Source organism: Ursus americanus, chromosome 16 (assembly GCF_024610735.1).
Source record: "Ursus americanus isolate L20-20 chromosome 16, mUrsAme1.1.p, whole genome shotgun sequence".
NCBI lineage: Eukaryota > Metazoa > Chordata > Mammalia > Carnivora > Ursidae > Ursus > Ursus americanus.
Window position 1 is genome coordinate 5,647,256 of NC_142142.1, and position 16,669 is coordinate 5,663,924.

General features: G+C 36.2%; 1 protein-coding gene across 1 annotated transcript; it reads left to right on the forward strand.

The window, feature by feature from the left end:
* Positions 1–9,933: 9,933 nt before the first annotated feature.
* Positions 9,934–13,067, forward strand: LOC123782655 (olfactory receptor 51G2-like). The gene is made up of 2 exons (XM_045782905.2): positions 9,934–9,982; positions 12,076–13,067. The coding sequence occupies exons 1-2, from the start codon at positions 9,934–9,936 to the stop codon at positions 13,065–13,067; spliced, it is 1,041 nt and encodes a 346-aa protein (XP_045638861.2).
* The last annotated feature ends 3,602 nt before the right edge of the window (positions 13,068–16,669 follow it).

A 16,669-nucleotide genomic window follows, 5' to 3' on the forward strand; every position in this document is an offset into this window, starting at 1 on the left:
ATCGCTTACTCCATGTGAAAGAAACAAACATAAAAGGTCAAATACTGCATGACCTCCTTTATATGAAATTCTAGAAAAGACAACATCATAGTGAGAGTTGATCAGAGGTTTCCGAGGTGAAGCGGGAGTATGAAGAGATTGGCTGCAAACAGGCAGAACTATTGGGGAGACGAACATGTCGCATACCATGACTGATTACATGACTTCATATGTTTTTAAAAATTCACCAAATTCTCCTATTAAAATTGGTAAATTTTATTGTAGGTAAGTTCCACTTCAATAAAGCTAACCAAAAAATATTAGATTTTTGTATGAAGGATACCTTTTTAATTATTCTAAATCTGTAGTTCCTCAAAAAGTACCTCTTCAGGATATCTTCTCCAAATCCTTCTTATCAACTCACTCATAAAGGAAATGTCGCTGTCGTTTGTGAATTAACTTGACTCCATTACCGGAAATTTATTATATCTGGGATGAGTGCCAGGCTGTGCTTTTTACACAGTCACCTATTTGACTCTGATCTAAATGATCCCCATCCCGTACTGAAAAAAATAAAAAGCTCTATGTCCTCTTTAACATTTTTGTCAACAGTGTCTTCAAAGAGCTCTAATACCCTACACGCACTTATCCCTTAGAAACTAAAGCTGCCTTTGGATAAAAAGCATAGCTTCTCTATTTCAAATTGGTGTACTTACCTGCTCCTCTTCTTTTTTTTTTTTTTTTTTAAGATTTTATTTATTTATTTGACAGAGACAGAGACAGCCAGCGAGAGAGGGAACACAAGCAGGGGGAGTGGGAGAGGAAGAAGCAGGCCCACAGCGGAGGAGCCCGATGTGGGGCTCGATCCCATAACGCCGGGATCACGCCCTGAGCCGAAGGCAGATGCTTAACCGCTGTGCCATCCAAGCGCCCCATACCTGCTCCTCTTCTGAGTCATAGGAAATTTCTGGGCAAATTGAGTACTCTGAAGGTTTCAGTTAACTCCCAAATTTTCATACTCAACCCAGATACGTTTTCTGAATATATGTTCAGCTGACCCGTAGATATCTCTACCCATATGCTTCAAAGGAAATAGTATAAAAGTATATACCCTAAGTATAAGGGCTGATTTAACCCTTATTGATGCTTACAACTTTTTCTTGTGCTTTCTTCATAAATATCCCTCTGTCTTACATGCCTCGTGAATTTCTCTTCAGTCTTAAAAATTATTCTTAAATATATCTCATCTAGAAAGTATTCCCTAATCCCTTCAAAAAGAATTAAACAAACTTTCTTCTTTGTTGTCTTTAATGCTTCTCTCATTACACCTACAATGTTTCAAAACTGTGATCATTTTTCTGCCCTGCGGACTACTCCACATGCACGTACTTGAGATTACAAGCTTCTTTATTTCTCAAAATGAAATTTTTTTTTTTTTTTAAAGATTTTATTTATTTATGTGACAGAGAGACAGCCAGCGAGAGAGGGAACACAGCAGGGGGAGTGGGAGAGGAAGAAGCAGGCTCATAGCGGAAGAGCCTGATGTGGGACTCGATCCCGGATCACCAGGATCACGCCCTGAGCCGAAGGCAGACGCTTTAACGACTGCGCTACCCAGGCGCCCCTCAAAATGAAATTTTTTTTCTGAAAAATCGTACATATTATGATAAACAATTTGTATAAGTAAATAATTGACTTCTTTAAGAACGATTGAGGTAAGTTGCTTGATTTCACTAAATCTCAGGGGTTTTTTTTCAGTATATTTGTGATAATGATACTTTATTAAATGGTGCTGTGAGGATTAATTGTATGAGATCGAGCAAAAGCATACTGAACACTCACAGCCTAAAACTTACCAACCGTCATTTGTTTCTTGGCTTTCATAATTCTCAACTCAATACAAATGTATGTGTAAGTAATTGTACACATTAGAAAAATCCCATATTAACTTCACTAGAATACACAGTAATCAATATGAAATATTAAACTATTTCTGCAAAATAATAAAATCTCACATTATTTTATAGTCTAAGATCTCATATGAAAACCATGCATTGATTTTATTAAACATTATAGTATATGAGAGAAGTGATATGTGTGTATATATATATATATGCATATATATATATATAAACTAAACTTTGTATACATATATGTCAGTCTATCTATAGCTATCAAATCGCTTCCATGTGTTATTTATATTTTTGAAAGAAATGTAAAAAAAAAGTAAGGTCATAGTTGATCAAACCAATATTCCAGGTCAATAATAGGAGCTTGAGGGGCGCCTGGGTAGCACAGTCCTTAGGCGGCTGCCTTTGGCTCAGGGTGTGATCCCGGCGTTCTGGAATCGAGTCCCACATCGGGCTCCTCCGCTGGGAGCCTGCTTCTTCCTCTCCCACTCCCCCTGCTTGTGTTCCCTCTCTCGCCGGCTGTCTCTCTGTCACATAAATAAATTAAAAATCTAAAAAAAAAAAAAAATAGGGGCTTGAATGTGTCTTGGATAAAGGAAAGAGGCAGCAGAAACAGAGACAGAGAGGCAGAAAAAGACAGGGGTACAGAGGGAAAGAAGGGAAGAAAATAAGAAAGGAAAAGAGAGAGGAAAAGAGAAGGAGGGAAGAAAGGAAAGAAAGAAAATTTTAGAAAAAATTAATTAAAGAACAGCTGATACCTGGCCCATTTTCATATACTAGTGGGAACGGCAGTACATATCTCCTAGATTCTAGTACTTGAATTTCTATAAGAAAACAAACTAAATAATCAATATAAATATTATATAAAAATAATGTACATCTAAATAATATATGAAGGTTGAGTGCATATATTTTCCATCGGAGTCCAATCAGAAGCTATGTTGATACACTAATTTTTAAAAAGGTTTCACTTTGATTTTTAAAGGCCCTATCTTAAAAAGGTATAAATGAGAAATGCTCCCAGTAGTGGTAGATTAAAAACACATGACAAACCTAGTTATAAAACTATCCTGCGCTTACACATAAGCAGCTACCTAAAGATTTCGGAAACTCAGAAAAGTAAGCCAATTTAAAATATAACCTACATTTAACAGAATCAACATTTTGCCACATTTTTTCAGATAGCATTTTTGTGAAGGAATAAAATGTTAACACAAAAAAAATAACCCACACTCATTCACATATGTGTATCTGTTATTGCATCTTAGTTATTAGCATAAAAGCTTCTTGCTTTACCATTACTCCAGCTTCAAACAACAAACTGAATATAATTCATTTGATTCCAGCTCATTAGCCCTGCTTTTATTATTATTATATATTATTTTATGTAAAAATATATATTATAAATGTTATTTATAAATAAATATATATAAATACATAATGTCATTTAAAATGTTATATATAACATAAATCATTATTCAAATATATAAATATGTTTATAATATAACAATTATAAATGACATTATATTATGTATACATATAATAAATATTTTTTTTGGCCAAGGAAAAGACCTAGCTCTAACTCCATTCTGGTATCAGCTGCTGAAAGTTTTATTTTACCGCTTTTCCTTTTGAACTTACATTATGCTATATTATGCTATATTCTGTTATATTCTGTTATACTACCTTATATCAAGTATGTATTTTTAGTGAGAACCTTGTTTGTGTCACGTACCATTCTAAGTTGGAGATTCAAGTAAAACAGCACGATGAAAGAAACTAAATTATTATGGTTTAAAAATTGGCTTTGTCATTTCACCCTAATGTAACCCAGAGGGTCATTTAATCTTTCTGAGAATTCATATACCTTATTGTCAAGATATGGATAATCATTTTAGAAAGTTTAAACAGAAAACAGAGAAAGAGCTTACCATAATGCTGACAGAATTGAAAACAAAACTTACAAAAGTTACTGTGGACTAATGTGTTGAGGTCTGATTCAGAGGTATATACCAAATTCACATCTAAATCACTCCATATATATATATATTTTTTAAAGATTTTATTTATTCATTTGACAGAGAGAGACAGCCAGCGAGAGAGGGAACACAAGCAGGGGGAGTGGGAGAGGAAGAAGCAGGCTCCCAGCAGAGGAGCTTGATGTGGGGCTCGATCCCAGGACTCTGGGATCATGCCCTGAGCCGAAGGCAGACGCTTAACGACTGCGCCACCCAGGCGCCCCCACTCCATATATTTTAACTTGGGAATATTGGGGAAGGTTTCAATGATGAGTTGGAATTTAAGGAGAATTCTAGAGAAACATCAGTTTGGGAAAAGCAAATATGCTTCCTGTGTAAAGGAACAGCATTCCTTGTGCAATTTTGTGAAATTGCTATGACTTTACAGAGAACTTAGATCAGGAATATGATGGCATCTGGTATTACTAATACAGGGTTGACGCTGCAGGTCAACAATTCTCTAAATACTAGCAGAACAGTTCTTCACCCAGGTCAACTTTGTATTTTTTTATCTAAACACACAAGGTTGGTTTCGAATGGTCATTTTCCCAAAACACAAATCCTCATTTGAATATTTTGAAACTTGTAAAGAGGATGACAATTATCACCAGTAGGCACGAACTCAACATTTAGATTGGGAGAAGCTCTTTTGCTTAATAAGGTGGGGAGGGAAACTTCAAAATTTGCAAAAGCATTTGATGTTCTCCGTGGCTCAGCATCTAAAGACAGAGCATGCCAACTTAGTCAAATCTAATGCACGTTTGCAAAATATATTCATGAGACGTCAGTTTCAGGATTCCAAGGAAAGCTATCAAATCAAGAAACACTTAGTCCACGAAATCTGGGAATCTACTACTAGCTGTGTAATCGCAATATGCCCATATAGCATTAACAAATATTCTTTAAATTGATCATGAGTACAACAATTATTACTTACAAGAAAACACAGATGAAGTCAAACCAATCATTTAACTCTAAAATGTACTATTCATCAAACACAGAATTCTCCAAACAATTTAATTCTCAAATCTCACATACCCTAACTCAACAACAGTAAGCATTCCTGTTTGTCTCTTTACCCTGGAAAACTGGTTATTGTTACACCAGTTTACTTGAAGGTACATTTACAATGGTAATGATATTACTTATCACTGAAAGACCTCACTTACTGCGCAGTGAATGCCCCTTTCACTTTCAGATGTGTCTGTTGGCAGGATTGTCCCTCTCTAGAAGACAGAACTCCAAAGCTCAGTGTGCAGAAGCAGTTTTACTTCAAGGGCTTGGTGGTTTAATGGTGGTTTACAAACCAACCAGAGAGGGTCTCCCAGGTGCCTGGAAAGCTCTGCTGAGATTTAAAAAGCCCTGTGGGTTCCCAAATCACAGCCATGAAGTTTTAACTTTTTTTTTGTTTAAAGATTTTATTTATTTATTCGACAGAGATAGAGACAGCCAGCGAGAGAGGGAACACAAGCAGGGGGAGTGGGAGAGGAAGAAGCAGGCTCATAGCGGAGGAGCCTGATGTGGGGCTTGATCCCGGAACGCCGGGATCACGCCCTGAGCTGAAGGCAGGCGCTTAACCGCTGTGCCACCCAGGCGCCCCAAGAAGTTTTAACTTCTTTTCACCCCAAGGAATCTGAGAAAGAAGGGAGCATCATAGAGATCTTTTTGAATTGGAGAAACCAAAAGCTTTCATGTTTTTTGAAACACAGTGGATCTGAGCAATTTCTTCCTTTATTGTATGAAAAACAAGCTGGAGTGAGGACATGTAAATAAGAATGATGCTTAGATAACATCAACTGTTTAGGAAATGTTAAGCTTCTCAGCAAATAAAATAATAACTACTTAAAAATATGTAATACAAAAAAGTACCTGCATGTTTCATTTAATTTTTGAAAAGACAAGTTATTTTCCCCAGAGGTAACAAAGCAAAACCATGCCTAAATTTACCTTTCCGCAGAGAAAATGAAATATATTAAAGTAATTTAGTACATGACATCACACTGTATATACCTTATGTTTTTCTCCCAAGGATTTATCGAAGGCATATTTCCATGACGATACTAAAACTGTCCCTCTGAATTTTAAAGATAGTTAATATTGCATAGTAAGAATATAATATAATGTATTAACTACTTTCCTGATTTTTCAGATAATGTTTCACAAATATGAATAATTATGCCATCTTTTTTTCATTCATTGTTTTCTTTGTTTTAATAATAATATTTTTTTATGTTATGTTAGTCACCATACAGTACATCCCTAGTTTTTGATGTAAAGTTCCATGATTCATTAGTTGCGTATAACACCCAGTGCACCATGCAATATGTGCCCTCCTTAATACCCCTCACCGGCCTATCCCATTCCCCTACTCCCTTCCCCTCTGAAGCCCTCAGGTTGTTTCCCAGAGTCCATAGTCTTTCATGGTTCATTCCCCCTTCTGTTTACCCCCCCCTTTCTTCTTAATTATGCCATCATAGTACATATTATTTTGTGCACTCGTGTGTATTTCTATAGGAGACATGCTCAAGTGAAATTGCTGGACCAAAGTATATCTACTTCGCATATTTAATTCCTGTTTAACTTCCTTTAAAAAATGTTAAATAAACATACATGCACAGAAGTGCAAAGATTTGTCAAAAGATTTGAAAGACAAAACTTTTTCTATTAATAAGGCAAATTTTGTCCAATGGAAGGCTTTCTAATCATATTAAATATGAAAGGATTGCATAAAAACAGGTGTTCCTTATTCATGATAAAACATAATTTCAGTATTTTGAAATTCAGTGTAAAGAAATTAGAGACCAGGCCCAATATGAAATTTACCTCGTGTTGTGTCTTAGAAATCTCTAAGCAGGAGAATCATGAATTATGGGTCTTGAGCCATGGTGTCAAGACAAGTATAAATTAGATCCATAAGTTATTATTTAAACTAAGAGAGAACACTACTTTGATATAGTCCTAATAGTATTTTATTTTATTTTTTAAAAGATTTTATTTATTTATTTGAGAGAAAGAGAGAAGCACAAGCAGGGAGAGTGGCAGGCAGAGGGAGAGGGAGCAGAGAACCCTACATGAGGCTCGATCCCAGGACCCTGGGATGATGACCTGAGCCAAGAGCAGATGCTTAACCAACTGAGCCACCCAGGCATCCCATAATAGTATTTTAGAAGAAGGTGGTCAGGTTGGGATCTTTATAGGATTTTGGGATCTGGATCCAAGATTTGAGATCTCTTTTTGAAGGTGGGAACTGAATGGCAATGTATAAATTTTATAGGTAATAGTTTAGGGTGGAGATAATGTGGTGCAGGAAGTGAAAGCAGTCTGGATAAATAAACTGTCATTTGATAAGTGACCTAAGCTGTTTTTCTATGTGAGCAATCTCTTTCTCTCAAAGAATTTCCATTTGCCCAGAGAAACATATAGATCATTTGAATAAATTTATTTTCAGAAATTGAATAAAACCAAGGATGAAGTTATTTGTTTCATCTACACAGATCCAAGTGTTCTGGTTCTGTTCGCCATTTCACTGATGGGAACAATGGGGAATTTTACATTTAGTAAAGCTGGGGTTATATGGTGTATGTTACCTAGTTCTCTGAGAGTCTTTATATTTTAGTTCTTCTCAAAGGCTCCTGAGAGGTTAAATTTATTGATGCATTCCATAATGCCATTTCACATAGTCATTGTTCACAGGTATATCTCAAGAATACAGATATAGTCATTAATACATTAATACACAAAGTTGGGGCACCTGGGTGGCTTAGTTGGTTAAACATCTGACTCTTGATTTTGGCTCAGGTCAGGATTTCAGGGTCATGAGATCGAGCCCTGTGTTTTGGGCTCTGTGCTGAGTGTGGAGCCTGCTTAAGATTCTTTCTCTCCTTCTGCCCCTCCCCCCTCTAAAATTAATAATAATAAAAATACACAAAGTTGTTCAATACATATTTTTAATAAATAGTATATTGCTGATGTATTAATACGAGATATAACATGTATTTGATGCCCTCTCTGTGCTGGTCCTGGCTATATCTGACAGATCAACAGAAGAATAAAAAATAAGAAAGACTCCTTTTCCTGGAAGTGATTGAACTTTATAAATTTTTTTTTAAAGATTTTATTTATTTATTTAACAGAGATAGAGACAGCCAGCGAGAGAGGGAACACAAGCAGGAGGAGTGGGAGAGTAAGAAGCAGGCTCATAGCGGAGGAGCCTGATGTGGGGCTCGATCCCAGAACGCTGGGATCACGCCCTGAGCCGAAGGCAGACGCTTAACCGCTGTGCCACCCAGGCGCCCCTGAACTTTATAAATTTGAACACCTCATCTAAGAATCTGTCCTCACATTTTAGGAATCACTTACACAGGACATCTTCCTCTGGCTCCCATTCCTTCATTTCACTACTTTTCTCAAATGTCATGGGTTTTCACAACTTTGAGTAGAAAGGAAATTGTCTATTTTATTTTAATCCAAGTCACACAAAAAAATTAATGGGTTAAGGGATTATTAATTACAATCTATATTTCAGTATGGCTATCTTTAATTAAAAGAACAAAAATAGTAACAAAAATACCCAGGAAAATGTCAAGCTTCTTTAGTTAATATATATTCCTCAGTGGTATTTTATTTTTTACACATTAGTGGTTTCAATTCACAGCCTTATTACGGATATAGGAAGCTTCAGGATGAGAAGAATCAGTGGAGACAGCTGATCAACCGATTTCCATTGTGATTGCTTCTCCTCCATAGAAGGGAAAATAAATACTTTGCATCAGAGAGAAGATATTGTACCAATAAAAGTCAGACTTATACAAATTGTAACTTTGATGTTATTTTGAGGTATATTTTGATAAAGGGAGAACATGCTTGGGACCATGAATGTCCTTTGAATCCTAGATTGCCTACATATTAATTGCCTGACATGGGGGCCAATAAGTTAATTTATTTGAATTTGAGTTTCTTCAAAGATACCTGATTTGCTAATTGAAGTGAGAATATGTGACTTTATATGTAAAAAAGTAAGCAATAAAAGACACATAAAAGTGTTTTCTTTAAATTCACAGGCATGACTTATCTTAAGGAGGGTTTGCTGCTATTCCTACAATATTTCTTAGCTGAATTTGTGGAGATTTGACCACTCCTAAGAATGCCATTGAATCTGTGGGTTCTGCTAGGCTGAAAATCTGTATTTTTATTTGAAAATACATGACAAAAAAGGCCCTTGACATACTGTTATGTATATGTGTTTGTGTAAGGTGCGTGGGGTAGGAGTACAGTGTGGGATGATGAGGGGAAAGGTTATCTAATGTATCGTTTCAGAATTCAAGGTAATTTCTAGATATACTTAATAGGGTTTCACACCTGAAATATACAGTATAAAATGAGTTCAAACAGATGCCTATGATGCAATTAACTTTTGAGAAATCTCAAAATATATTGTAGAAGATATGAACAATCCCCAAATGTAGATATTACATATAAAAAATTAACTTCAGGGGGAAATGACACCAAGACTTAATGAGTGAATTTCAATTCACCTGATGCAAAAAAGTACTCAGTACTTGGACTATTTGTGAAGCATTCCTAGGAAGTAATGAGGGATGGACTTTAAATCAAGAAGAAAATGAGACTTCCCAGGAGATTATATCCTCAGGAGATTGCTGCATGAATAATAAAGAAGCTCAAACCAGGTCACAGGGACTCTTGATTTTGGACATGAAAGAGAAAGCTTCCCCTGAAGAATGTTAGCAAACACTCTGCCTTGAGATGTCAGGTAAGAGAGGTTACCTGTATTTGGAAAAACACTAAAAACAAAGAGACTGGATAAACTGGTGAGTAGAGAGACTCTAGCCTGTAATGCAAGGAATTATAGGAATGTAGAGGTGTTTCTCTCTGTGAAAATATCCCTAATTTGTTTACCTCAAGAACCTAAACAGTTGGACCAGTATTGAGCCAGATGAGTCCATGGGTTTAATGTATTCCTGAGTTAGGAGAGTGTAGAACTATCCATGCCTGAGTTTACATTGACCATGAGGTTCAGCCTCATCTCTGAACATGAACACCCTTTGAGACCAACGGGTATTGATTCTGAAAAATCTTAAAAACAAAACAAAACAAAAAACCATGCAGAAGAAAAAGCATTGAGAATAAACATGGCACGAGACTCTTAACGTTGGAAGGTACAATGATTGGACCAAGCAGAACGAGCTTTATCCAACAAAGAGTGAGTTTCCTAGCCACATTACCCCCACCTTCTCTATCCTTCATAACAAAATTCAAAAAATGGTAAAAAAATGTATTAAAACTTCTGAAGCTAATCCCAATTTTCTTACAATTTTTAAGATAAGGCAAAGAAATTTAGTTAATCCCCTGTTAGTATTTCTAGAAGTCTCATCCAAATTGACTTGGATTGAGATTTTGAAAAATTGACTAGACTGCCGTATGGGAGCAGGGACAAGTGGTCAGGATCTTTAAGCTTTTAATCCACAACACCATGTTAGATAGTCAGACTTTATAGAAACACTTTTAAAAAATTATTATTTTCTCTGAGGATCTCAGTCTGACCAAGGATTAGACTTCAGGGGCAATTCAAATAGGAACAGCTGGTAAATTGTCGGGCCACCACAGCTAGGACCCATAAACTCCACACAAGGAATGAAGATTTGGCAGTGCACATCTCTACAAAGGCCCACAAACAATACCAATGATGACATTAGTGAGTGAGGGTAGATGAGGGGTTGGAACAAGGAGCACATGCAAATATTTGTAAAGCTTATTGTTTGTGAGATGACTGCTATGATATGAAGAATATAAAAGTATATATGCAAATGTCTGTTTAGTTTCATAAAAACAGAATCTGATGAGGGATAGACTCAAAAAAGAGATGTGTCCTTTGCTGTCTAGAAGAAGGAGATTCAGTGTATCCACAACTGGTTTTACCTGGATAAATAAGTTTTGGTAGCATAGACCATGAAAATGGTCTCATCTCTAACATATTGTACATTATAGTTGAATGTTAATCAAGCTTCTCACTCCTTCAAAGAAATTGCTAATTATAATTTCTTAGATCTTTGCTATGATCTTAAAGCTTAGAGCCAAGCAAGAAAAATAATTAATATTTATTGAATATTTGGATGAATAAAGAACCATATCCCTGTGGAATTAAATCAATAAAAGAGGCATTTTATAACATTTTGTTATTGTTATTAAAAATGAACTATTTGCTTACACAACTATATAGTAACTATGCAAACTATCCCTAGATCTTATTAATTGAAATTCAAAATATTTAACCCTACAATAAAAAAAGGTAACCCATGAACACGATTCAACAAAAATTAAACAATCTGTATAAGATTTTAGTATTTTTAAATATATAAAACTAAATTATTTTTGTTTTTCTTCATGTTTAATTGAAAAAAATGACATCTACATTCAACAATGAATTAACATGAAACAGTGCTTCATAACCTATGGAGTGAAGGTATACTTAAAATTCTTCAATCAATCACAAAATACTTTCATAAATATAACGAATATTATGTTTAAGAGAAATGAAATGGAAAATACATGGCAAATCCAATAATAACCTTATTATTGTACACTAATAATAATTAGCATCATTAAAGAAGCACAGCTATATTACGTCAATTAATGCAAAAGTTTCTAAATGCTTATTTGCAGTTTATGCACTCAGTTTATTGCAGAAAAAAATAGGATATTCAAATCTGTCCATGGAAAACAATGTGTCCATGAAGTACAGTTTAAGCAGCACTGCTCTAATACGGATCAAGGCAGACCAAGGCGTAAGACTTACCGTGGCATGATGTACCCCTGTAATTACAGTAACAGGTATCAATATGCATGGATGTTGGATTTTTAAAAGAAACGTATTTGAAGCACATTATGTATTTGGATCGTTTATTTTAAAAAATCATCATATGAATTAAAGGACTTAGATAACCTAAATATCAAGGGTACATTTTCCCCCTCATTTTCCTTTAAAAAGCCACAATATCTGGAGAATTTGATCTCTGTGTTGAGAAACAACATTCAAACTCATAATAGATACAAATCAGGGTCAGTCAGTTTAAAATAAAAGGTGGTAGGAGTTGTCAAATGCTCAAGTCAAATTTTAACATCTGTGAGTGAGACAATAACTTTCATCCTAGGAAAGGCTTGCAGCGCTGGCATCCTGTTGCCCACCAATAGCACCAAAGCCATCTTCTCCACCTTCCTGGTGACAGGCATATCTGGGCTGGAGACTGTGCACATCTGGATCTCCATACCCTTCTGCACCATGTTCTTCATTACCCTGGCGGGCAATGTGACCATCATGACAGTTATCCGCAGGGAACGGACCCTCCGTGTGCCTATGTACCTCTTCCTGGCCATGCTAGCTGCCTCCGATCTGGCTCTGTCCCTCTTCACTTTCCCCACAATGCTGGGGATCTTCTGGCTGGATGCTCGAGAGCTCACCTTCTCTGCCTGCTTCACCCAAATGTTTTTTATTCACACCTTCCAGGATTTTGAGTCAGCTATCATACTGGCAATGGCCTTTGACCGCTATGTGGCCATTTCTCATCCATTGCACTATTCTTCCATTCTCACCAACAGTGTCATTTCCAGGATAGGTTTGGCCATTGTAGTGCGGACCTTGACTGTACAGGTACCTCTCCCTTTCCTCTTGAGAAGGCTGTGCTTCTGTCATTCCAATGTACTGTCTCATTCCTACTGCCTGCATCCTGACATTATAAAGCTCTCTTGCTCCAGCACCAGGATCAATAGCATCTTTGGACTGTTTGTGGTATTATCCACTATGGGACTTGATTTTCTCCTCATTCTCTTTTCATATATCCTGATACTGAAAACTGTACTGAGCATTGCATCCTTTGGTGGCCGCCTCAAGGCTCTCAACACCTGCATTTCCCACATCTGTGCTGTGATTCTCTTCTTCACACCAATGATCTGCCTGTCTATACTGCACCGTTTTGGCCCCAAACTTCCCTCACATATCTACGTGACCTTGGCTAACATGCATTTTCTCATTCCTCCTGTGATGAACCCCATTGTGTATGTGGTGAAAACCAAACAGATACGAGACAAAATTCTGAAACTCTTCATCAAAAAAGGACCAGAATCCCAAGTCACATTTATAACATGAATGAGCCCTATCCTTACAGAGAAAGAATGCTTCCTGAAACAAAGAGCTTGCTGATATTCCAAATGCCAACAAAGATTCTGTTTGACTGACTCTTCTGAATTATATGGAATATTGGGTTGCGTTTCAATAAAACTATTTCTATTCTCTGATTTGAACAAATGTACATTGAGCAATAAAAATTATCCAGGAAATTGAAAATCCGAAATAATGGACTGTTCTCATTATTTCTTAGTCCAAATGGTTCTCGTGTGTTAGTCAGAGATGCTTGTAGTCCGATAGTTCATCGTGGACAGAGTGAATAGAGTACTTCTTGCTCTCATCTGTATATATATCGCCCTTGACGTGGTGATAACTTTTTAGTGAATGCCAACTCTGTCCTTGACTTTTTGAGGAGCTGGAGATATATTATCGAATTAAAGTTCTTGCCTTCACGGTGCTTCGTTTTCTTGATGATACTATTGTTGAAGTAAGAAGTAACAGGAAAGAAACAAACAAGTGGATATCTAATATTGCTATTGAAAAAACATTATAAAACCATGAAATTTACAATACCAACAATCTCTCCCTAAATTGGATGTACCAAAATTTCTCTTGCCAGACTCTAAAAATCATCATCATTTGGAAAAAGTATAATGTTTAATTCAAGTATTTCAATCTGTTTTATCATATTCTGTCCTTCAAGCATGTTCACTCCTTGACTTCACAGATTCTGGACTTTGGGCTTGAGGGCTTTAGCCCCAAATTCCTCAAAGCCTCACCTTCTCTAATTCCACGACAACCATTGTTTTATCATTGTCTTTCATATTCACCATGGATCACACATACTCCAATACTCCAGGAAAAGCTCTACCAGTCTTCATTCTTTCTTGCATTTTTTCATACATTGCAATTGTAAACTTAACTTTGGAATCAACTTAGATCTTATAGTTTCTACTCTTGCAGCTGTGCTTTTGAGTTTTCCCTAAGAAAAACATAAGATTTTTCATATTGTAATGACTACAAATTAATGAACTTTAATTCATTCGGTTTTTCAGTGTCTGGATATATAGTTTTTAAAACTTAGGGCAGCTTTTTTCCTAAGGTTGGTAAAAACTAATTTCTCAAAGTGACTTAAGCAGAACCTTATTGGTGCACGGGTAGTTTACAGGTTAAGTAAGTTTGAATCAAACTTTTGTCTGAATCCCATCTCCTTGATAATGATGGTGTGATCTTGCACAAGTTCCTTAACCAATCTGTGTCTCAGTTTCATTAATTGCAAAAAAAAAGGGTAATAATTAAAGGAGTGAATTCACTAACAGTACTTAGAATGCTGCCTGATACATACTAAATGCTCAATAATTATAGCTATTATTGTTATAAAAAGCACAATCGATCTTCCTGGTAGCTTATGAGTATTGCAGAATTCTAAAACGGCTTCTGAATCATGGAAATTGTGGACAGTGAAAAGTATTTACTGTATTCTAATTCTTTGGAGGTTGATGATCCATGGTGTCAACAATTTACTAATAAAAATTCTTTTACAAATAAAAATAAATAAATAAACACTTGGGGGAATTTTTCATCATCCACAGTTGCAGTTGTAAGTATTTGCAGCTTTCTTCCAGCCACTTACACTTCACACCAGACCCTTTCTTCACTTTCACATACATAAAAGAATATATCTAGATACGCCATCAAATTCTTCCTTCCAATATTAGAGAAAGAATGAAATCTGCTTTTTACAAAGAGGGTCAAAATATCTCACCTCTGAATGCATTTCTTTTAATATTACCTGAGATGCTCAATTTTGCCCTCCACCCTTTTTCCCCTTTTGTTTATATTATTAGTTATTATTATTATTATTATTATTATTATTATTATGAAATATTTCAAGCATAAACAGCTACAACAAACACAGATGTCACACAATTTCTACTTGGTTCCATTGAATTATAATATTTTGCCTCAATTTGGTCAGAATTTTTTAAAGACACTATTTATTTATTTATTTGTTTGAGAGAGAGAGAGCAAGAGAGCAGAAGCATGGAGAAAGGCAGAGGGAAAGGGAGAAGGCAGGCTCCCCGCTGAGCAGGGAGCCAGATGTGGGGCTCCATCACAGGATCCTGGGATCATGACCCAAGCCTAAGGCAGACTGAGCCACCCAGGTGCCCCTCCCCTTTGCTATTTTGTTTTGTTTCTTAAGTTCCACATATGAGTGAAATCATATGGTATTTGTCTTTCTTTGTATGGAGTTTGACCCTTAAAGGAAGGGCAATTGAATGGCTAGCAAGTAACGACATACCATGCCAGGAAGATGATAATGGACAATAAATAGAGAATCAGAAAACTGTGCAGTAGGGCTTTCTTTGTTGGGATGAAGCAGGGACAATTAAAGGGACTAGTATTTACCTCTCTTTATAGCCTCTTCCTGTAGAGGAGGGTGGAACTGGAAATTAACATGTATAAATAAAAAATTTCATTAGTAATAACAATTTTGTCAAACATGGCCTGGACTGGAGGAGATTATGCTAAGTGAAATAAGTCAAGCAAAGAAAGACAATTATCATATGGTTTCACTCATTTGTGGAACATAAGGAATAGCAGGAAGATCGGTAGGAGAAGGAAGGGAAGAATGAAGGGGGGGTAAACAGAAGGGGGAATGAACCACCAGGGACTATGGACTCTGGGAAACAAACTGAGGGTTTCAGACAGGGGGCGGGGGTGGGGAGATGAGCTAGCCTGGTGATGGGTATTAAGGAGGGCACATATTGCATGGAGCACTGGGTGTTACATGCAAACAATGAATCATGGAACACTACAGCAAAAACTAATGATGTACTGTATGGTGACTAATATAACGTAATAAATTTTTTTTAAAAAAAGGAGAGAGCTGAAATAGATTGTCTTAGCCTAGTCTGTAATTTTCAGGGGGCAATTAAAAAAATATGTAACACTTCAAGTATTTATCCTCAAAGCTTTAGCTCCTTATTTTAGTATCATTAAAGAGGGATTTACTTCCCATTTTACTTACTTTTCTGTTTGCTTTTCACCTTTCATTCACTGTTTGATATCTTATTATGTCCGGTTTTTACCTTAGTTGTCTTACATTGTTTGAAATGTAGAAAAAGTATTAAAACAGATAAATTTCCGTGATGGAGATCATTTAGGCCATAGTGCAATCAAAGAATACAAATCCTCATGGAGACTTCTAGATAGAAACCACTAGTACACAGATGTACCATGTAATAGAACTTTTTATCATGGTTCTAAACTATGGATAATCATATTTCAATATTTCAGTCATGATGGGAGTATTATTTATAGACATCTTATGTAATGTAATAAGCAAAATGCATAAGTAAGAATAGATGCAAAGTGGCTACCAATGGTAACATACTGAGAACCCCTGAACACCCAGTTTTTTTGGACTAAGTTGTAGAAGGTTCTTATCTCCTCAGCCATGCCAAGACTCTGAAGGGCTTGGCCTCGCTTACACTTACCCAGTTGTAAAGCAAACCTGCTTATGCAGCCTTAAAGAGGTGACACTTCAATGGGCTTCCTCTGCCCCTTGCTGGTGTCTAGGTGGGACCATTAGAGGGATTACCTGGCAGAGGGAGATCATT